General features: G+C 46.6%; 2 protein-coding genes across 4 annotated transcripts in view; one reads left to right on the top strand and one right to left on the bottom strand.

Moving 5' to 3' along the window:
- Positions 1-15,355, top strand: part of EFHC1 (EF-hand domain containing 1) — a 67,916-nt gene extending 52,561 nt beyond the window's left edge. For 2 of the 3 annotated variants that reach the window (XM_044252817.1, XM_044252836.1), the window contains 3 exons: positions 8,128-8,271; positions 10,845-11,055; positions 12,639-12,937. In XM_044252817.1, coding sequence (XP_044108752.1) covers positions 8,128-8,271; positions 10,845-11,055; positions 12,639-12,710 — 427 coding nt within the window. In that variant the 3' untranslated portion in view covers positions 12,711-12,937. Of the gene's footprint in view, positions 1-8,127; positions 8,272-10,844; positions 11,056-12,638; positions 12,938-15,173 lie in introns of those variants that run through there. The other variant, XM_044252827.1, reaches the window with a different exon arrangement.
- Positions 15,356-16,770: 1,415 nt separating this feature from the next.
- TRAM2 (translocation associated membrane protein 2) overlaps positions 16,771-22,943 on the bottom strand; it is an 82,069-nt gene continuing 75,896 nt past the window's right edge. Inside the window, exon 11 of the mRNA XM_044252850.1 lies at positions 16,771-22,115. Within this exon, the coding sequence (XP_044108785.1) occupies positions 22,042-22,115 (74 nt within the window). The 3' untranslated portion in view covers positions 16,771-22,041. The remainder of the gene's footprint in view (positions 22,116-22,943) is intronic.

A 22,943-nucleotide genomic window follows, 5' to 3' on the forward strand; every position in this document is an offset into this window, starting at 1 on the left:
TTTCTACACTTGACAGTATTCTTGGGTTCCTTAATCCATTTTCATTTATTATTATTTTTTCTCTCTCCTGCTCAGCTTGATTGCTCTCCTGAACTGTGTTCTCCAGGTCGCTGATTTGTTCTGCTTGTTCTAGGCTAATATTTTATTCTAGTGTACCAAAAGATATGTATATATAGTGTATATGTATATGTTAATATATAAATTATACATATATAATCTATATATTTTATTTTAGTTTTTGAGTTCTTCATCTATGTAATTGGTTCTTTTCAGTGTTTTCTATCTCTTTGTTGAAGGTCTCATGGAGGTTATCCACTCAAGTTCAATGATTCTTTATGAGCATTATTTTAAATTCTCTGTTAGGTATATTACTTATCTCTGTTTTGTTTAGCTCTCTTGCTGTGATTTTGTTCTGTTCTTTCATTTGGGATGTATTATTTGGTCTCCTCATTTTGTCTTACTTTCTGTCTCTTGTTTTCAGCCCGTTGTCTGCAGTGGTTCTCTTTGCTTGTTGTGGCAGTTTTTGGTCCCTTTGGTATTAGTGGGCCAGTCTGGGGCCACCTTGGGTTTGAGTTGAGTCAGACCAGACATTGGCCAAAACTGTAGTAGCACTAAACTGCAGGGTACTGAGAAATTTTCAATTGTGGGCAGGGTCTGTAGTTAGACCAGACATCTGGCCCTAGCCTACTGCTGGGGCTATAGTCCTAATGCTGTGTATGTGGTGATCATTCCCTCACCCTGGAGCAGGAGTCACTATGGAGTGGTGCTCGCCCATCTGGGCTGCTTGCACCCTGCCTGGCTTGTGGCACCACTTAGGATGGACTCCTGCCAAGGTCAGGTTGGAGGGGGCAGGTTGCACTGTGCCAGCAAGGTCCATGCTGATTTTCAGTATAAGGGGACCTGCGGCCACAAGGGTGGGTAGGAAAATTCCTGCTCAGACCAGGATGGAAAGGTCATGTCTGCAGGAGACCCCACAGATGGGATGTGCTGTTTGCAAGCTAGGTGGAGAGTGTTTATGTTGCCCTGGTTCACACAGGTGTCCTTGTATTTTAGGGAGGGGAGAATGGTACCTGCTCATTTGTTCCTTTTTTTTTTTTTTTTTTTAATATTTTATTTGAGAGAGGGAGAGAAAGAGTGTAAGCAAAGTCCCCACTGAGCCTGGAGCTGATGAAAGGCTCAATCCCAGGACCCTGAAATCATGACCTGAGCTGAAGTCAGCCACTTGACCAACTGAGCCCCCAGGCCCCCCTTCTCTTTTGTTCTTAAAGAAGTTTCCCAAAGTGTCCAGTCCCTCCAGGACACACTCTGAGATTAGTAAACAAATCTCCCTCCTTGATACCCCAGACGTTTTTCAAGCTGCTGCTTCTATGCTGTATCTCAGCAGGGTTCTTTGTTGTGCTGTCTCCATAAGGGCAGAGACTCAGTTTCCTCTTGCCCTCCTGGCTCTCCCAGAGCAAAGCTGCTCTGGGATTTTTAAAGTTCCAGGTGTTAAGATCTACTGATTGTTAGGCCCCTCTGGTTTTCAAAACCAAATGCTATGGGGATGCATCTTCCCCTGTGAGTCCCCTGTGCCTGAAGTGTGGGGTCTGCCCATCTGTCCGCGCTCGTGGAGTTCCTCCCTCCCACAGACAGTTCTGTGGGTCTGTTGGCTTCCCAACCACGTCTCTGCCCTTCTTATCCTCTCAGTGCGGTCACTTCTCTACATTTAGCTGGGTGTAATCTGTTCGACCACTCTTCGGATCATTTTTTGGGTTATTTACACTGATGTATTATCTAGGTGTATCCATGGGTTGAGGTGATCCCAGGACCCTCCTACTCCACCATCTTCTCTGGAAGTCTTTACCACCCCCTTTTTAAAAAACTTTTTTGAGTTCTAGAAAGTAAGAGTCTCTGATATTCCTGCTACTTCTCTGGAAGCCTATTGTTTGTATCTTTTTAATACATTTTGTCTACTGGGTTGATGTCTCTCAAGATCCTATTTTTGGTCCTCTTACTTGCTTTTGCTAAACTCTCTTGACAGTCTTATTTCATTGTAAGGTGTCTAAATAAGCTGCTCTCCATTCTGACCATTCTCCTGATTCTATCCTAGATACCTGTTGGCCTTTCGATGTGTCCTCAGCCAGCTGAGTCACAGTATCTTACAACTTGTACAACAAAAAAATGAGGCCGTTGTCATTTTCATTTTTGTAGCACAACTGCTTTTCCTTCTTTTTTCTTCCTTCTTTCTGTCTCATAAAGTGGCGATAGCAGTGAGTTGTGATAACATATGTAAAGCACCAGCATAGTGTCTGGCACACACAGGAGACAAGCAATAAATGTTAATTGCCCACTTTTTCTTAATCACATCAGTGTTCCATCTGCTTGGTTTGAAACCTTGAAGATACCTTTGACCTCTTTTATTTTGCGCCGTGTTCAATATGTTAAATTCTTTTATTCCATAATATGTCTTGCCTCTGCCTTCTATTCATTTGCCCCATTTCCCAATTTAAAGCACTCAGTCAGTTATGAACTGCATTTGTCTGCACATAATAACAGAAACAAATTTTGTTAGCTTAACCCAGTGGAGTTTTATGTTCTTCCTGGAATACAGCATCTTGAGGGAAGTGGTCTAGAGCTGGTGTGGTGGCTTTGCAATGCCAGCAGAGAAATGATATTTTTTCTCACTCTTCTCAGACATCTTAGCAAGTAGTTTTTGCCCTCCTGCTTTTCATTCTGTGGCCACAAAGTGAATGTTCCATCTCCAGCATTGCATCTATAGAATCCAGGCAGGAAGAAGGGGAAGGACAAAGGGTAAAGGACTGAACAGCCAATCTCGCCATGTCTTTCCTGTTTTTTTTAAAGGGCTTATCCAGGAGCCCCACCCAGCAACTTCTGCTGACATCTCATTTTCTGGGCAGTGTCATGCAGTCACTCCTAGCAGCTGCTCCAAACAAAATAAGGACCCTGTTAGGAAAAGGAGAGGATGAAGATTGCACAACGAACCACCAGTGTCTGCCATACTTCCATCACGGCTTACCTTGATGTCCTCAATACCTCCTGGCGTATCTTCCCATGCTCACTCTTTCCCTTAATCCACTTCATGTACAGTGATCTGATTAGTAATCCTGGAACTTGACTCCGAATTCATCATGCGACTATTTCCCCCTCCATTTTATTGAGGTCTAAATGTATACAGTTAATATGTACAACATGGTGGTTTGTGGCAGTTATTCACAATGAATATCAATCAAGTTAATTAACACATCCATCACCTCACATGGCTACCATTTGTGTGTGTGTGTGTGTGTGTGTGTGTACTGGGAATGCTTAAGATCTCTTTGCAAATATCAGGTATACGGGACAATATTACTAACTGTAGCCACAGTGCTGTACATTAGACCTCCAGAACTTATTCACCTTGTTAATGATTGTTTGTACTCTGGACCAACATCACTCTTCTCCCTCAGCCCTTGGACTTCAACATTTTTTAGATTCCACACATAAAATGAGATTATACAGTATTTGTTTTTCTCTGGGTTATTTCACAAAGCACAATATCCTTCAGGTTCATCCATGTTATCACAAATGGCAGGATTTCCTTCTTTTTTTTGGCTGAGTAACATTCCATTGTGCCATGTTTTTTATATATGTATCACATTTTTAATCTATGTTTTTTTTCCATCTATGGACATTTAGGTTGTTTTCATTTCTTGGCCATTGTGAATAATGCTGCAGTGATATGGGAGTGCAGTGCACATGTCTCTTTGAGGTCGATTTCATTTCCCTCAGAAATATATCCAGAAGTGGGATTGTTAGATACTATTATAGTTCTATTTTTAATTTTTTGAGGATATTCCATGACTGTTTTCCATAATGGCTATACTATTTTATATTCCTACCTACAGTGGGAGGGTATAAGAGTTCCCTTTCCTCCACAGCCTCCCCAGGTTATTGGCTCTTGTCTTTTTGATGATGACCATTCTAACAGATATGATATCTCATTTTGGTTTTGATTTGCATTTCTCTCAAGATTAGTGATCTTGAGCATCTTTTCATGTTCTCATTGGGATTTGCATATCCTTTTCAGAAAAATGTCTACTCAGGTCATTTGTCCATGTCTTAATTGGATTATTTTTTTGTTATTGAGTTATATGAATTCCTTTTATGTTTTAGGTATTAACCCCTTATCAGATATATGGTTTGTGCTATAGTTTGAATGTTTGTGTCCTCCCCCCAAAATTTATATGTTGATATCTTGATCCATATTTAGAGGTCATGTGATATTATTAAGAGGAAGGGCCTTTGGAAAGTGATTAGGTCATGAGAACCCTATGAATGGGGTTAGTGTTTTTATCAAAAAAAAAAACAAAAACAAAACAAAACTGGGGCACCTGGGTGGCTCAGTGGGTTAAGGCCTCTGCCTTCGGCTCAGGTCATGATCCTGGAGTCCTGGGATCAAGCTCCACATCGGGCTCTCTGCTCAGCAGGGAGCCTGCTTCCTCCTCTCTCTCTGCCTGCCTCTCTGCCTACTTGTGATCTGTCTGTCGAATAAATAAACAAAATCTTTAAAAAAAAAACTCAAAAAGCAAAAAACAAAAAAACCCAGAGAACTTGCTAGCCCCTTTCCATCATGTAAGGACACAGAGAGGAGACACTGGCTATGAACAAACAAGAGCCTTCACCAGCCACCACGTGGAATCTGGGCTGCCCTGATCCTGGACTTTTACCCTCCATAACTGAGAAAAATAAATTTCTGTTGTTTATAAGCCAACCAGTCTCTGGTATTATGTTAGACTAGCCTGAACAGACTAAGACAGTTTGTAAATATTTTCTCCCATTTCACAGGTTGCCTTTTCATTTTGTTGATTTTTTTTTCTTTTGCTGTGCAGAAACCTTTTTGATTTGATGTAGTTCCATTTGTTTGTCTTGCTTTTGTTGACTGTGTCTTTTGGTGTCCAAAAAAACATTGCCAAGACTAATGTCAAGGAGCTTTTTTCTTTTGATTACTTCTACGGAGTCCAAATCCCAGGTTTTGTGTTTAAGTCTTCAATCGCTTTGAGTTAATTTTTGTGAGTTCTATAAAATAGGGATCTGATTTCATTCTTTTGTGGGGATACCCAGTTTTCCCAGCCACTTACTGAAGAGACTGTCCTGCCCCATTGTGTTCTTGGCAACCTTGTCAAAGACAGTTGAGCATACATGCATGAGCTTATTTCTGGGCTCTATTCTGTTCCATTGGCTTATGTATCTCTTTTTATGCCAGTCCCAGTAGTTTCGACTACAGGAGCTTTTTTTTTTTTTTAAGATTTTATTTATTTATTTGTCAGAGAGATAGAGAGAACACAGGCAGGCAGATTGGCAGGCAGAGGCAGAGGGAGAAGCAGGCTCCCCCTGGAGCAAGGAGCCGGATGCGGTACTTGATCCCAGACGCTGGGATCATGACCTGAGCCGAAGGCAGCCACCTACCCGACTGAGCCACCCAGGCATCCCTGATTACAATAGCTTTGTAATGATAGTTTGAAATCAGGAAGTGTGATGCTCCAGCTTTGTTCTTCTTTCTCGGGACTGCTTTGGTTATTGGGATTTTTATGGTTCCGTGCAAATTTTAGGATTTTTTTTCTATTTCTGTGAAATATGCCATTGAAACTTTGATAAGGATTGCACTGAATTTGTAGATCACTTTGGACATTGAAACAGTTATTAATTCTTCCAATGCAAGAACACAAGGTATCTTTTCATTTGTTTGTGCCTTTAATTTCTTTCAGTGTCTTAGTTTTCAGTATATCTTTCTTTCATGTCCTTAAATTTATCCCTAACTATTTTATTGTTTTTGATACTATTATAAGTGGAATTTTTATTTTTTTCTTTTAGATAGCTCATTGTTAATGTATAGAAACACAACTGATCTTTGTATCCTGCAACTTAACTGAATTTGTTGATTAGTTCTAACATATTTTTGGTGGAGTTCTTAAGGTTTTCTGTACATAGTACACATCATCTGTGAACAGAGACCATTTTACTTCCTCCTTTTGTATTTCTATGCCTTTTGTTTCTTTTTCTTGCCTAATGGCTCTGGCTAGGTCTAGTTGAATGCAAACAGCAAGCATGGGCATCCTTTTCTTATTCACTGTTGGGTATGATGTTAGCAGTGGGTTTGTCATATGTGGCCTTTGTAATGTTGAGGTACATTTCTTCTATACCTAATTTGTTGAGTTTTTGTCCTGAAAGAATCTTGAATTTTGTCAGATGCTTTTTCTTTATTGAGATCATGTGATTTTTATCTTTCATTCTGTTAATGTGGTATATCACATTTATTGATTTTTGTGTATGTTGGACCATTATTGCATACAAAGGATAAATATAATTTGATCATGGTATATGATCCTTTTAACGTGCTGTTGAATTTGCTTTGCCAGTGTTTTGTTGAAGATTTTTGCATCTATATTCACGAAAGATATTGGTGTATACTTCTCTTGTAGTGTCCTTGTCTGGCTTTGGTAACAGGGTAAACCTGGCCTTGTAAGAAGAGCTTGTGAGTGTTCCTTTCTCTTCAGTTTTTTTGGAAGAGTTTGAGAAGGATTGTTACAAATTTTTCTTTAAATGCTAGGTAGCATTCATCAGTGAAATGATCTGGTCCTGAGCTTTTCTTTGTTGGGAGATTTTTTTTATTACCAACTCAACCTCCTTAGTTGTTATTGGTCTGCTCAGATTTTCTAGCTCAATGATTCAGTCTTAGTAGGTTTTGTTTCTAGGAATTTACTCATTTCTTCTAGGTAATCCAATTTGTTGATGTATAATTATTCATAATGATCTCTTACGATTCTTTGTATTTCTATGATATCATTTGTAACATCTTTCATTTCTGATTTTGTTCTTTTTATTTCCTCTGTGCAGGTAAAAGCTTGTCAATTTTGCTTATCTTTTCACAAAACCAGCTTTTATTCTCATGGATTCTTTTCTATCATTTTTCTGCTCTGATTTTTACCATTTCCTTCCTTCTGCTAACTTTGTGCTTAGTTTTTTCTTCTTCTAGTTCCTTGAGGTATAAAGTTAGTGTGTTTTGTTTTTTTGTTGTTGTTGTTTTGCATGACCCAGAGGTGGGAGCAGAGGGAGAGGGGAAAAAGAGAATCTGAAGGATGCTTCACACCCAGCACAGAGCCCAAATGCAGGTTTTGATCTCACAACCCTGAGCCGAAATCAAGCAGTGGATGCTTAACTGAGCCACCCAGGCACCCCAAGATCCTTTTTTTCTTAATGTAGACATTTACTGTGATAAACTTCCCTCTTTGAACTGCTTTTGCTGCTTCCCATATTTTAGTATGTTGTATTTACATTTTCATTTGTTTCAAGATTTTTTTAAATTTCCCTTTTGACCTTTTTTTTTATTTCTTCATCATAGTACTACTATTAAGATATTTCTGTCACTTAAAAACAAAACTCTGAAGTTCTTAGTCTAGTATCTGAGAACCTCCATAGTGGGTCTCCAAATGACCATCTAACTTGAGAGTTCCAGTTTACTTTTCCACAACCCCTGCAGCCCAAACAGGTTTATTATACTAAGCTCCAGCATTCGTTTTCATGCCTTTTCTCAGGCTGTTCCCAGTCTGCAGTTCGTTTATTTCATTCTTCTAATCCCAAGCCCTCACATCCTTCAAGGCCGAGGTCAAATGCCACCTCCTAGTTCAGCTCTTCCTGATCTTCTCAGGCTTTGTACCTCCTCTACATGGTAACGGTCATTTTCTCCCTTCTGTGAGTAATTTTAAAGTCCATGTCTTAATTACCTTCTGGAGATCAGGGATCCTTATTAGAGGCAGGTTCCTTCTAGAACTGGGCCATACATGTTCAATAAAGAGTTGTTAGATGAGAGAATACTTCTACTAGGACTGTCAGAAGAACGTTGTTTAAAGCTGACATTTCCATGTGTCTATGTTAGGTACTAAGTGCTTTATAGGTAATAGTTCCTGTAATTCTCACAATAATCCTCATGAGGTAACTTCCTTTCAAAGCTTCCATATGATAGATGAAACTAAAGTTATAGACAATTAGCTAATCTACTCAAGTTCGTGTAGCCTTTCAGCGGTAAAAGCTTTTGAACGAGCTTGACTCTAGAGCTCATACTCTTTACTATAATTTCTTCTCTCTCAACAGTAAAAAGCAGCAAGAAATCGAGAACGGTGTTACTCAGCCTCCTGACTACCCAAAGCTCTGTGAGCAAGAAACTGCCTGTCCTGGGAGTGGGTCTACCTTCACTGGGACCAAGGGGAGATCTTGGATCATGGATCAAGAGCTAAGGTCAGGCCAAGGGGTTGACGCTGAGTCTTTGCGGTTGAAATGGCCACACGTTAAAGTTCTAGCACATAAAAGACTTGCCTGCTAAACCCCCCTCCTCCCCCAACTATAAGAAAGAACAGGATTGAATCTCTTTGCTGTTGAAGAAAATATGTAAATTCCATTTAGTTCTTGCTAAGTAGAGGGTTTTGCCAGGTTGCTCCTAGGAAAATATTCTAAGAGTGGAATGAAAACCATATCTTTCTTACCTGTGGGAGTACAATCACCCTATAAAACTCATGTTTGCTTTTATGGAAAGTAAAAGAAGAGCATTGGAAGGCTTGGCACAGAGTCTGCACCTCGAGGGTTGTGAAGCCAGCCATCTCTCTCAGGCAGTCCCTATTAAAGACAATCACTGGGCCCCTGTGTTCCTTTGTTAACATGTGGGTCTTGTAGCTTTCCTGGAGAATGGGTCCTGGTTTGCACCACCTCTGTATAGGGGCTGTAACTTTTCACCAGCTCTGTCTTACTCAGTACCACCTGTTGCAAGTTCTGTTCAAATTTACTTCATCGTGCTCAAAGGCAGCAGACACTATGGGCATTTTCCCTATTGTATGAAGCAGTATGGCCATCTGGCCCCTTCAGGGAAGGGAGTTATCTTCTCTTTTCCAAAATGACTGCATGATCACATGTTAAATATATATGCTTCATGACTCTAGCTCCTGATACACAAGACTGAGGTTTGACTATTCTCTGACACTAAAGTAGCTCCCTGACAGTCACGCATAATTCCATACGTATGATCGGAGGTGTGCCCAACATATACACATATTCTGCTTCAATAGTGAATAATGCCAGACAGCATTTAGATAGTAGAGGTTTTTATTAGAGCTTATACCGTAATTTGTCTTACTATAAATGTAACACATGCCCAGAATAAATAACTTTCAAGGAGTAAAAATTTGGAAAATAGAAGTATTTCTTAAAAGTCCATAACCCAGAGATGATTACCTCCAATATTGCTTTAATATGCATATAAAATGGAATAATCCTGTAATATTTAACTAGCATTTTTGCACTTGATAGTGTATTATGAACATTTCTGATATGAAAAGTTTTTTAGAGCCCTGATAATTTTTGAGTGTATATTATATTCACATGAACACACACACACACACACACACACACACGATACCCTCCCTTCCCCACAAGTAACTACCTGTTTCATTGGTTTTAAAATCTCTTCCCAGAGTTTCTTTGCACACTATAAGCAGATGTAAGTGTTTTTATTCCCCTCCCAACTTTTATACAAAATGTAGCATTCTGTTCCCACTTTTACACCTTGATTTTCTAACAGATCTGTCTACTCTTCCTGCAACACTGTCCATGGGACATTATTATTACATTGCCTCATTGTTTTTGGATATTGTTTAACCAATTCCTCCTTTGGGGACGGGGTTTTTTTTTTTACACCTTTAGCTGTCTTAAGACCGCTTTATTAGATTGCATCTTTGTATACAACTCATGATTATTTCCTTAGGATAAATTACTTGAATTTCTTTGCTGGGCTTTTGCTTCATGTTTTCCAAATTGTTCCTGAAAGATTCTAGCACTTTATACCTTCCCCCAGCAAGGGTTGCCAGTGGGTCAAAAGGGAATTAAGTTAACAGAGGCCATTTGGAAGAATGAACCTTTCAAATATTATATGTAGGAGGAAATAGGAACAGGAGAGCCACAGGGGACCAGTATTGTGATGGTGTGGAGGGAGAGGGTTCAGTGAGGGGTGGCTGGGTGTACTTGAAAGGACGTGTCTGAATCTGAGTGAGATGTCTGTTCCTGTTGCCTCTCCCAGGACATCTGGGATAAGTCTCTAAGGTCTTCGAGTCTGTATTTTAATCATTGAATAAGAGGAGTGCTTTCTGAGTTTATTGGGATAAAATGAGGCCCCAAAACAGGTTTATAAAGATGAAATGTGAATCTTTTCCTGCTTCTAAAATTCTCTTTCTTGTAACAGTACTTTCGTGTTCAGAGGGAAAAAATACTAGGCTTCTGCTTATCCTGGTTGTGTTTTGAAGGGACAGACCTTCCTCTTTCTAATCCTGTGGGTTACTCTCCTCTCTCTCCATTTCAGTAAATGCTAAGCCTAACCTTCTCAGTCCACCATTTTCCATAAAATTCAGAGTGAACTGGAGACAGCATGCTAAAAGTAGGAGATTCCTGATTGTGTGAGTTCTGCAAAACTCCTGTACCTTTAGACCATGTCACACAGATGGAGTGCAATAGTGTTCAGTGGCAGCAGGTGACTCAGGCAAACACCAAATGTGGGGAGATGCTGGTGGTAGGTCTGGCTGTTGGTGGTGCTGCGGTGTAACAGGTGGCAGCCGGGGAGGCTGAGCTTCTGCTCAGAAACCCCCTGACCAGGCTCCCCAGTCACCAGGCAGCCCCTGCAGGCAGGTGTCCAGTTACTGGTCAGCTCCATGTCAGACCGCTTGTCATTAGAAGCTTCCCCAGCTTCACCAAAGGAGAACTTGGGTCACTGAGCTAACACTGGTCAAGAGTAAACAAGAAGCCCAGGCATTTCCTTTCTTTCTCTTCAGCAAGCAAACTCCAGAGGATCCCAGTGTGCAAGAACTGGAGGCATTAATAGACACAATCCACAAGCAACTGAAAGATCATCCGTGCAAAGACAACATTCGCGAAGCATTTCAAATTTATGACAAGGAAGCTTCAGGATATGTTGACAAGGAGATGTTCTTTAAAATCTGTGACTCTCTCAACCTGCCAGTTGATGATTCCTTGATTAAGGAGGTCAGTAGGAGTTGCCCTGCTGGGTTGATTGTAGAGGCTGTGAACACCCATTGGTTCTCTCCTAGAGGTCACTGTGTGTGTATTTTGTTTTTGTTGTTGTTGTTCTTGTTTAATAAAAGATTTTATTTATTTATTTGACAGAGAGATCACAAGTAGGCAGAGATGCAGGCAGAGAGAGGGGTGGGGAAGGCTCCCTGCTGAGCATAGAGTCTAATGTGGGGCTGGATCCCAGGACCCTGGGATCATGACCTGAGCTGAAGGCAGAGGTTTTAATCCACTGAGCCACCCAGGTGCCCCGTGTATTTTGTTTTAATGGGAAAATTTAAGATGTTTGAATCAAATCTCCTATTTGGCCTGATTATGGTGTTTTCCCTGGATTCTCACACTGGGGTTCTTTCTTCATGGCTGCTGTAGGGCCTCTTTTTAAGTGGATATGTGGTACATGGCACAGCGTGGTGGGTGAGCCATGTCTGGCTGAAGGGAGGGGGGCAGGCTGTGATTCCCACCCCCCAGCAGTGTTTCTGTTAGCTCAGCAGTACAACTGGCATGGGAGAGGGCAGTGGTGTCTGTCAGTTGGGGGTAGCCCAGGGCTGGCTGCACATGGAGGAAGGACATGGACGTTCTCCTCCTAGAATGTTCATGAGTAAGTTGAAGCAGGGGGTTCTGTGCCTTTGTTTCATTAGAAATCCCTTTAGCCAAGCCTTCCCTGGAACTCAGAACAAAATTTCTCCCATGATTGCGTGACTGTGGCTTATCATTGAGACTTCTCCCTGATAAAAACCCTGCTGTAGACCTTCTTAAAGATTTTTGAGCAAAAAGGGATGTTCAGAAGTGAAGACTCCTTTAGGGGGAGGGAGGTCGTCATGTGGCACTGGAGGGGCTAGGCTGGAGAAGAGGATTTTTCAGATATTGGAACACATGCAGGGAAGGGAAGAGGGCAGATAGAAGAGAATGTGTTCACTTGGGCAAATGCCCATTTTGCTTCCCAAATCGCCAGAATGACAGTATGCCCAGCTTTTGATTTTTAAGTCATTTGTACTATCTGTGAACTTGACTTAAGAGAGTGGAATTGTGGTCAGCGGGCACCGGGGTGGGGAAGGTATGGGTGGCAAGGATTTGCACATGGCAAGGTAACCACAGCAGAGCAGGCTATCCCCCCCTCCCCCCAGTGGAACTTCTTAGACATGGTTTGTGCAGTGACATAAGGCGGCTTGGCCTTTGAGCTAAAGTCAATGAGAAGTGACGGAACTAGATTCTTCTACTAGCCTATGGTAATAGCAGTTTGCTATTTTAAGAGTTTTACTCTGGGCAGACTCTGGGTGGACAAAGCTCGTATTTGAATACAAAAATAATTAAAAGTGCTCTGGAAATGACAATGTTCTTATACATGTGAGTCCTGAAATCTCTGACAGACTATCGGCCCCACCTGAGTTTCAGTTTTATTAAGTTGAAGATGAGGATTGTGTCTGCCCTACCTGCCAGGTTCACAGGAGCATTTTAGAATCCACGGATACAAACTCTGACTTGGTTTACAATGGCTGGGGATGCTGCTCTGCTCACCTGCTCTCCGCTCTCTCCTGCAGTTGATCAGGCTGTGCTCACACGGAGAAGACAAGATCAACTACTACCACTTGGTCCGTGCTTTCTCAGACTGACCCGGCTAGATGGAGAACACAGCACGACGTTTTGAGGTGGGACCTACATTTTGAAACACCTTGTGCTTTTCATAGAGGTGATCATAGGGCTCTTAAAATTATATTTTTTGGTTCTTAGATTGAAATCTAAGAATACTTAAGTCTAAATTAAATTGGATCTTTTAAGAGCTAAGATTGGTGCTTTTTTTAGGGAGGAAGGGTATTGTGATGGTTAATTTTATGTCAACTTGTCGGGGCCGTGGGGTGCCCAGGTGTTTGGTTAGACATTTTCTGGTGTGTCCCTTTCTGCGTGAGAGTAACATTTGAATTCGTAGACGGAGAAAAGTAGATTGACCCGGGGGTGGGCCACATCCAGTCTCTTTAAGGCCTGAATGGAAAAGGCTGACCACTCCCCAAGTAAGAAATCCTCCTGCCTTCCTTTGAACTGTACCATCAACTTGTCCCTGTCTTCAGAATCAAACTCAACACTGGGTCTTGTGCCTGCTGGCCTGGCCTGCAGACCAGAGCTACTCACAGGGAGTAGAGAGACAGCCGCTCTCACAGGGCTCCAGCCTGCTGGCTGCAAATCTTGGGATTTGTCAGCCTCCGTAATCACGAAAGCCCATTCTTTGTAAGAAACTTCTTTCTCTACATATACGTTCCATTGGTTGGTTGTTTGGAGAACCCTGGAATGACCACGAGCAGAAGGAAAGCTAGATTTTGCAGGGAGCAGCAGCATCTGGGGTGCCAGAACTAAGCACACAGTCTAATGCTGCTGTGAGCCGCTGTCCACCACCACATGCCTGCTCACCCCAGTATCGGGGAAATCCATGTTTTTCAAACCGTGGCTCTAGGCCCATTAGTAGAGCTACATTTTAAAAAATGGAATAGAAAATAAAATATCAGAGTATGGTACAAATAGGTTATATACTGGTTCACGAAACTCTTTGTTTCAACTGAGTGTGTATTTATTGGGCCATAATGGAAAATGTATTCCTTGATGTAAACTATGGTTAAAATATAAAGAAAAATGCTGCTTTTCGAGAGCCTGGTTTTGAGATGGGAGGAAAAGTAGGTACTGGTCCTCTGATGAGCTTTGCCTCAGCTTTTAGAACTGGGGCTGCTCCCCAGCTGAAGCCACCCCCATCTCTTTCCAGCTGCCAGCCCAGATTCTACTTCCTTCCTCGGGCAGGGATATAGAGGAGGGGGGAGCTGTCCCTACAGGATCCAGGACACCTGCCCTCTCAGAACGGCTCCTTCTTCCTCCACTGACGAGCCAAGCCACATCCAACTAGCTGATTCAAAGGGCTATAAGACCATACACGTTGACTCCTACTTTCCTATTCCAGGCCCTTATCTCCAGAAGAACCCGTTTTAAAATTTGTTACCCCCAGTCACTTAACTATTGAAAACCCAATTTCTAAATATTCAGAAATCCATTTCAGTCTAAAGTAAAAATACTAAACTCTATCCTGCCTGCCAAGCCTAGAAGCCTCTGTGTGTGTGTGTGTATGTGAGAGAGAGAGATTGAGATTGAGCCCTACAACACGTACAGTGGGTTTCCCCTTCCTTCTGGTTTCGCTGCCTTTGCCCCCATTCAACCACACTGCTCTTTCTGGCCTGTGTAGTGTCCGGGAAGGGGAGGGAGTAGACACCAGAGGGAAAGGGCAAAGTTTTATTTCTGTGACTTGTGAAGTCCGCATCTGCGTCAGGGCCTTCTGTGTGTCCTGTGCACTGAAAGACTGGCTCCCCACCGCCACCTCTAGGGCAGTTTTTGTGTGATCGTAGGACCCTCCCCCAAGAAAGGTCTCTGTGCACCCTCAGATGTCTCCATCTCCCCATCTCCAGCATGCCTGGTTCTAACAGCACGTTCCCTCCATTCCTCCTTCTCCTCTCCAGAGGCCCTCTGCATGGGGGGGTCCCCTTGGGCTTCCCCTCCTAGAGTCCCTTCCACTCTTGCCATTGTGCCCGCTAGACTGCTCTCTGGGCTGTGTAGTTACAGCTGGTCCCTTTGCTGGAGGCTCGCTGGAGGCTCCCTAGAGGTTAGAATGCGGTACTAACTCTCCCGCTCTGAGCTCCAGGGGACTCGGGGCATCTCCCACACTTAGCTTGTGGACCTACCGCACTCCAGGGACTTCTCCACAACCCCTGGGAGAGGGAAGTTCACAAAACTTTGGATCCTCAGTCTTTCCTGGATCTGCACCAACTGCAGCAGACGGAGGTACTTGCTGACTTCGGTCCTTAGCTGAAAGGGAGACATCAGGAAAATATCCTCTTACTCACCTTTTGAGGTCCCAGTGCTCCTTACCCTTCTCGCCTCATTGGGACAGTTCTTCTCTTGGTTCCCTGTACATGTACGCCTGTACTGTGAACGTCCGGGGCATCGAGCTGGGCCGAGGACGGCCCGCCCCGCTCACCTACAGGCCTTCAGCTCCTGCTCCTTTCCTCCCCACGTTTACCCAAGCCGGGAATCTCCATCACCAGGTCCAGAAGCCACTCCCCAGAAGACCAGAGCCAGTGGGTTACTTCTGGGGCCCCCACCTCCCTGCTCAGCCCCACGACCTTAGATAAGACAGCTGAAGGTAGAGCCACACAAGCAAATCATTCTCCTGGATTCCAAATGGCACCGCAGCCACCTGAGGTCACGGAGGCTAGTCACCCCCCACACGCAGGGAGGTCCTGGCTGAGGTGACAGAAGAGCAGAGCGTTAGCCTGCAGCAAGCATGTAGCAGCCGCCCGGGAGGGGAGACAAGTCGCCTCACTCCTTGCGTCTGCCACAGAGGCCGCTGAGAGCTGTGGCTGTCCACTCTAACTGAACAATGGCGACAGGATGGCTTGAGATGGCGTATGGATTCAGGGCTAGGAAAATCTGCCCTGCGGGTGAAGATGGGCTCTGAGTTAGCCACTACTGTCTACACCACCCAGGAACCTGAAAAATACCAGCTCATCAGGGTGTATCAAACCCGTACTATAAGCTTTGAGGGCATTTGGGACCAACAGGTGGACAAGACCTCTCTAAATGTCTCCAGGGAATCAAGGGCCACTTCGGTGAGTGACTCTTTAATATCCTGCTGGCACTGAAGAGCCACGTACACGTGCTCAGTACAGAAAACAAAACAAAAAAACCCCAGTGCTTTATCTGTACCATGAACTCAGCATTGACTGTCCCTAAATCTCACTACCACCACTCCCTGCAAAAACAATCAGCAAGCAAACAACCCCCAAAACTGTAGAACGCAGGTGAGCCAACAGGCCCAGAATAGTGTCCTCTGGACTGAAACCCAGGTCTGCAGCAGAGCTTGCCCTCCATGGGTCCCTCAGCTTCACCTCAGGTGAACACTTCCTATGCAAGCCTCATGCCCTGAGGGGGTCCATGGCTAGCTGCCTCCTGTAGCTGTGCTCCTCCCCTGCACTCTCTGAAGAAAATTCTGGAAAACAGAGACTGCTGCCATCAAGAGCAGGTCACAGAACAGACCCCAGCAATCCCCACGGCCTACAGTTGGGACGAATACTGTTCAGCACCAAGAGTTCACAAGCACACCTCAGCCAGTGACTTTATCACACAGCAAGCTCTCAGTGCTTCCTCCTGGAGCTTGTTGGCAGACCCCGTGTTAAGAAAACTTCTTTCCACTTTTCTACTTTATGGTTACAGACTCAAAAATGCCTAGAATGTTAGCGCGTGGGTGGCTCAGTGGGTTAAAGCCTCTGCCTTTGGCTCAGGTCATGATCCCAGGGTCCTGGGATCGAGCCCTGCATCAGGCTCTCTGCTCAGCAGGGAGCCTGCTTCCCACCCCCCACTGCCTTTGCCTGCCTCTCTGCCTACGAATGATCTCTGTCTGTCAAATAAATAGAAATCTTAAAAAAAATGCCTAGAACGACCCAACACTCAAGAGAACTTTCTCCATCCTTCATTCCAATTCCCTCCTTCCTAGGACCAAAAGGAACAAATAAAGCTTAAAAAAGCTATACAAGGAATAGAGCAAAAAATTTTATAAATGAGACTAAAATGGACATAAAATTATTTTTCAAATGAAAATATAAGGATCTGGATTAAAAATATAAGGAATGTGACCAGAGACAATTAGACTGATAATTCTATGTCTTTTATTCAGTTATTTCAAAAATATTTGTTGATCATTTGTTTCAAAATGTACATTAAAAAAAATCCATACAAAACTGTAATTTGTTTTAAAACCAGACAGAAACCGTGGAAAAGGCTTTTGAAAAAAGTTCACTGAAAGTAAAAAGACTCCCCCCTCCCGCCCCCGCACAAAAAAACCTTTTACATGAAAGCATAAATACGGCAGGTACAAATTTTCCTTGAGTTCCTTGTTGAAATTTGGTCCATATCATGAACAGGCTAAAGTAGACAAACCAGAAGACAACTTGTCCACATTTGCATTAGGAGTTGCTCATGGCACCGGCAGCCGCAGCTCGCCCTTCAGGTGTTTACTGAACAAGAGAACTGAAGAGTGAGGTGCAGGGTCTCATCACCGAACGCTCGAGGCCGCACCCAAGGACACGTGGAGCTTACTGTCCCAGCCGGCTCCTGTCAGTGGCCAGGCCACACATGGCTGCTCCTCAGAACCGCCTCCTTCCTCTGCACACAAACAAGCAGCTCTGGAAAGCTCTTAGACAGTGACGGGGACATCTCCGGTGCCCCAAGAGATCTTATTCCCAGATGCTGACTTCTTTAATGCCCCATCATGAGGATGGTTTTTTTTTTTTTTTTCCTTTTCAACAGATTTTTAACAAAAAAACCTATGGACTTCTAAGGTGATGCTACAATGCTCTAGGAGAGTGCCACAGAAACCCACCCAGGATGAAGAGAATGGCAGCAACAAAGGGAGAGGAGCACACACGTTTCTTCTGTAGGGGAGGACGACCACCCTCCCGCGGGTCCCTTCCCTTCCCAGCTGCAGGGCGCTTAGGGACAGCAGGGCCTGTGGAAAGACCACCGGCTGGGAGAGTTATTGCACAACCCGGAGGAGCAAGGAGAGGGCAGGCAGGCAGCTGCGGCTGCTAACATGGCTAACACTGAGTTAGGAGCGCAAAGAAACTCTGCAACAGCCAAACCAGACCCCTGTCAGCCTGGGGTCTGTGAGCACACACTTGCCACTGGGAAGTAAAAGTAAACACCTTGATCAGATCAACTGTGGGATGAATGGGAGGCAGAATAGATTGGAAGAGGTTATAGCCAGGCTACTTCTCTTTTTAATAGAGGATGTTAGGGGGGCGGGTAGGACTAGCAGGGCAGGGTCTGCCATGGGGGGCCTTGTGCCCCTGGAGGCCCCTGGGCTTCCCTCCATAGGTAGAAGGTGCAGGTGCCTGCAGCTGGGTCCTCAAGGCTTCTGCAGCCACCCCTGTGGGCTAGAAAGCCGACACAAGGGAGAAACCAGAAACAAAACCTAGAATATACCACGGACCCCAACACCAGGGTGGGGGTGGTGGGGAGGGAACAGAGACGAATGAAGCCAAACTCTCACAATCGGTGTCCCTTTCACATGGAATGTACCAGGGTCCAGTGTCCTCGACTGCATATAACAGCCCACCCCAGAGGCCTGGCCACACAGCACGTGCGGAGGCTGGAAGGCCACACGGCAAGTAAGGCACTTCTTACACAAAGAGAAGGGGTGTCCGCTTGGGACAAGCACTCTCAGGGGTCGCCGAGCACGGGGTCAGCACGGAATACAGACATCCCAATGCTTTTCTGAGACCTCCAGAACAAGAGAGAGGGGTCCGCAGGGGATGCAGAAGATGAGGGGCAACCATTAAACTGTCCCCGGGGGGAGCAGAGTAAAGCGAGAAGGTTAGCCGGGGCCGGAGAGGAGTTCCACTGAAGTTTCACATGACCCAGTTCCCAAGTCGTGCCCAGAGTGCCTTCTGAGGAGCAGGGCCATGGGAAGGGGAGGCAGCAGGAGGGAAGACAGACCACTCTGCTGTCCTGCCTACATCAGAGAACAGAGAGCAGGAACGACATTCAGGAACGAAGTCTGTTCACTTGGGTCTCCACAGTCCTCAGCAGGAGAGGAAAAACAGACTGGGAAGGCTGAAACCTGTGAAGGAAGTTCCCGAGCCACATGGGGCCTGGCAAGCCACTGCAAATTTAAAAAGGCATCCAGGGAACACAATTGCCTCTTGTGGAATCTTGGGAGGGGTGTATGCTCTGCCTCTATCTCTCCTTCACCATTCAGAAAGAAAGTGAAAGGGTGTGGAGGAAGAAGTTCCCTAAAGGAAAACCCAGACGCAGGCTTTGCCGGAAGAACACCGAAGCCAGGCTTCAGGGGTTTCTAGGGTCTGAGGATTCCAGTCAAGAGCTGCGGCTGCAAAGGGGGCCAGAGCACGAGGTCTAGTTTGGTTTCTGAAATGTAAGTGCTGCCTTGGGACAGAAGCACGAAAGGTTCTGGGCAACAATGTTAAGTCTGGTGACCCAGACACACACACACACGGTTGGAATGGACTAGAAAGGGGAGCAGCAGCTTCCCTCCTGACTCTCCCTGCTCCCCCTTTGCTCTTGAACCTTCCCCTACCTTTAAAAAGGACACATGTAACTTATTAATAGTGCAGCTATCAGAGCCTGATGGTAAAAATAACTCTCCCACCACTGGACCTCAGCAGTCCCGGGTCCTCCTGCCACCACAGCCACTCTCCCCCACCACGGCCACCTGCTCGCCCTCCCTCCCCTGCCCTGCACCAGTGGCAGTCAGGGACATTTAGAGAGCAGTGGCTGCTGCTGAGGTAGATGAGCATCTGTCCCCCAGCTCCTGCTGAGCCGGCGCTCACACTCGGAGCTGGGTGGCAGGGCCCTCACAGACAGCTTGACACTTTGGGAACTGGAGAGAGCATTTAAGACTGAAGACAGCAAAGTGGCCACATCAGGACAAGGCAGCACAACAAGCTCACAGGACCAAGTGGGGTTATTTCGGCCGCTGGCATCTGGGTTTGAGCCAGACTGCCAAAGCCAGGGCTCTGGCTTTGGAGATAAACATGGCTGGGATGCCAAGGGGGGTGAGAGATCCCTACAATTATTCTCCCCACCCCGCAATCGTTCCTGAGGCCTGGCTGGGGACATGCTAGCCTTACTCATGGTTTCGGGTGTTGACATGGCAGAAAAAACAATCCTTCTATTAATCTTCATCCCTGCACACACCCTATCCTTCAAGCAACAGAGCCTACGTTGGCCCCCGCCCCTGGGCCGGCAGTACCACCTCTGAATCACACCCACCCCAGAGCCAGAAGCTTGCAGGGCACTCAGGGAGCACAGAACCGTGTGGCCTGCGGCAACAGACACTCAGACCTACGGCCATGAGAAGGGAGGCTGACAGCAGGCCTCGAGCTGCTTGGCCCACTCTCGGCTGGCGGTACACGCGAAGCTGCTGAATTTTCACCAGGGCTCACCTGAGGGAGTGGTCCCTTGCAGGGAGAACATGTGGCCGGGGACGTGGCCAGGAGAGAACCAGGATGGGCGGGGAGCCTCATGGGACAGCTTTGGAGCTGCTGGCTGGACGCCCTTCCCTCACCAGGAAAGGTGGGGACTGGGAACAAAACCGCAGCCGGGGCAGGGGTATTTGGCCAAATGACTGAGGGGTCCTGGCTCAGGTTTGCTGGGGTGATACTGAGCCACCCTCCTAGCACTGTTCTGCTCTGCAGTCCAGAGAAGTGTCAGAGAAGAATGGGAGAGATACCGATCTCCAAAAAGGCTGTCCTGCTTCCTAGGGGTGATCAGAGGCCAAGGGCAGTTCTTCCCATTTCTACAGCCTTAGTCTGGACAGAGAGAGGAGGCTCTACAGTGGTGTTCGGGTACAAATTCCCCAGTCACTGGAAAATTAAATGTATCTTCTCCCCATGGAGAAGGGGAGCTGCCCTGCTGAAGAGCCCCGCCCCCCTTTCAGGGTAGTAACCCAAGGTCAGGCTTCCACTGTGAGGTCAGAAAGAGGACCGGCCCCTCAAACGACACATTTCTATGCCCATCAAAACCTGCTCCCTGCGCCTCAGCACAGAGTTCAAGAGTTCTTAATCAGGACTAAGCCTAACCCCTTCTGGAAGTCCTCCCCAGGCCCTATATGGACTTGGAGACCTTGTCTTTAGGTGGAGCAGAGGGAAAGAAGGAGGGAGGGAGAAAAGTGCCTCCCATTGGCACAGATGTCTGCTCATCTACCCTGCAGATCATTCAGAGTCAGTCCCACTTTCATACAGTCTAAAATGTTGCAGGTGCGCTCAGACATCACAGGATGACAGTGACCAGCCCAGAGACACTCCACAGATGAGCCAGAGGGTAAACGGCTAGGCAAGCCTCCTCGAGGCACCAGGGGCCAATGGGGGGCTTGGTGTTCCTGCAGTGGGAGAGACGAAGTCAGGCAGCGAGGTCAGCCCTTCCCCCGGCTGCCTGGCTCTGGGCTTCGGGACTGGCATCTGCCAGGCCGCTCTGGTAACTGGGCTGGGCTGGGTTTTGAATGCTGGTGAACGGCTGAAAAAGCAGCTGGGGCTGCGGCCGAAGGAAGGCCAAGGGTGACCACTCCAGCATCTCTGCCACCTTTACCTTTCCAGAAGCGCTTTGTTCTTGCTCTAGCGGGTGGGGAGACTTGTCCTCCTTCAGCACCTCCCTGGCAGAGTGAGGGCTGGCTGGCCTGTGTCCAGGACCGGCCACACAGTTACCACCATCTTTCTGGGCCGGGTCGTCATGCCCACAGCCAAACACCTTTGCATTTCCAAGTAGCAGGGGTGCAGCTGGGCCTCCGGATGGTACATGCAGAACTGGAATCATACATCTCAGTTAATCAGCACCTGGAGATGATGATCCAAGAGGGCTGGTCTCTCCTCTCCTTGTCCGAATACGCCCCCCCACAATCCCGGGCCTATTAGCAGCTCTGGGTGGAGGCTCCTGGGCACCAGGCTTCTGACTCTGACAGGTCCTGGACACTGATGCTGGGTGTCGGATGGCCGCAACTGCAATTTGAGCTCCCTCTCGTTGTAAAAATCAGACGCAGAAAAATTGCACAATATAGTGAAAAGTCAAAGAAAGCAGCCATGAAGGAAGAGAAAGAGGAGGCAAGCCAAGAGAGAACCGTGAGAGCCTGGGCTTCTAGAAAACCCAACACAGCACAGAGGTGAGGACATGAGGTGGCTTGAGGGAGAGAAAGAAGAAGAGTTTTGGTTTTATTGAGAATGGTTTATGGAAGAGTAAGAAGAGAAAGCCAAGAAATAAGAAAGAGGAAAAGCCCCATTTGGAGACAGGTTCCCGCTGCTGGGGAGGCAGCATCAGAAGCAGAAGGGGGAAGGCAGTGGTGGGGGCAGGACTCCCCACCTCCCTGCTGGGCCCCCACGAGAGGATCCCTGTTCCAGCACTTTGGCCTCAAGGAGACTTGAGTTTCTTAGTCCGTGGGGAGGTGCCATTCTCTGCCTTCACTACTCCGTTTTCATGGTAACCTAGGACGTGAAGGGAGACAGACAGACAAACATGGTGTTTCTGCGAGACTGGCGCAGCACACACGGGCTGGGGGGATGCCCTCCCAGGGAGGGGTAATGGGGAGGGGGCAGCAGAGGCTGCAGGGACAGACATTACTCAGAGGCCCAATGCTCCTCTGGCAGAGAAAACTCTGCCATCTTTTTATTGTTGTCGAAAGCCCCTCCCTGTGCCTGCTCCAAGTCCATGCAGCTGCAGCCTCCTGCCCCACATCCCCTCCCAGCCTGGCCGGACTCAGCACACCCAGCCGTGCACGTGTCTGCTCCAAACACACGGGGGCCCCTGCCTAGCAGGCCACACCTGGAGAGAGGCAGGTGAGTCAGAGAACAGAGCCTGGTGCAGGCAGGCCCCCAGGCTGGACAGAAAGGGCAGGGCTGGCCATGGCCTGGGACTGGGGGCAAAAGGTTACTGGAGTGTGGTTGGGGCCACAAGAGAAGAGGGCGTCCCACCCCTGCCGTCCACCAAGCATCATGTCCCCGGAGTCACTCCTGAAGATGGAAGAGGAGCCAGCAGCCTGGGAGGCAGGCACATGGTGCAATGTGGAGCCAGAGGGCAGGTGAGGACAGGGCCGCACAGGCAGCAGGCGGCAGATCTTGGCCGGCGTTCAGAAGCCACTTCGAGGACACGCTTGCCGCCAGAGCTCCCCACCCAGCTGCCGCCCCGCCCCACCATGGCCAGGAGAGCTCCCTGCCTCGTCAGGGCCAGCCTCACCCACAACGTGTCCCTGGCCCTTGCCCAGCCACGTGCCGGTCAGGCCCCGGCAGGAGCCCAGGAGCCAGGGCCCCAGGGAG

This window comes from Neovison vison, chromosome 1, assembly GCF_020171115.1.
Source record: "Neovison vison isolate M4711 chromosome 1, ASM_NN_V1, whole genome shotgun sequence".
NCBI classification, from domain to species: Eukaryota; Metazoa; Chordata; class Mammalia; order Carnivora; family Mustelidae; genus Neogale; species Neogale vison.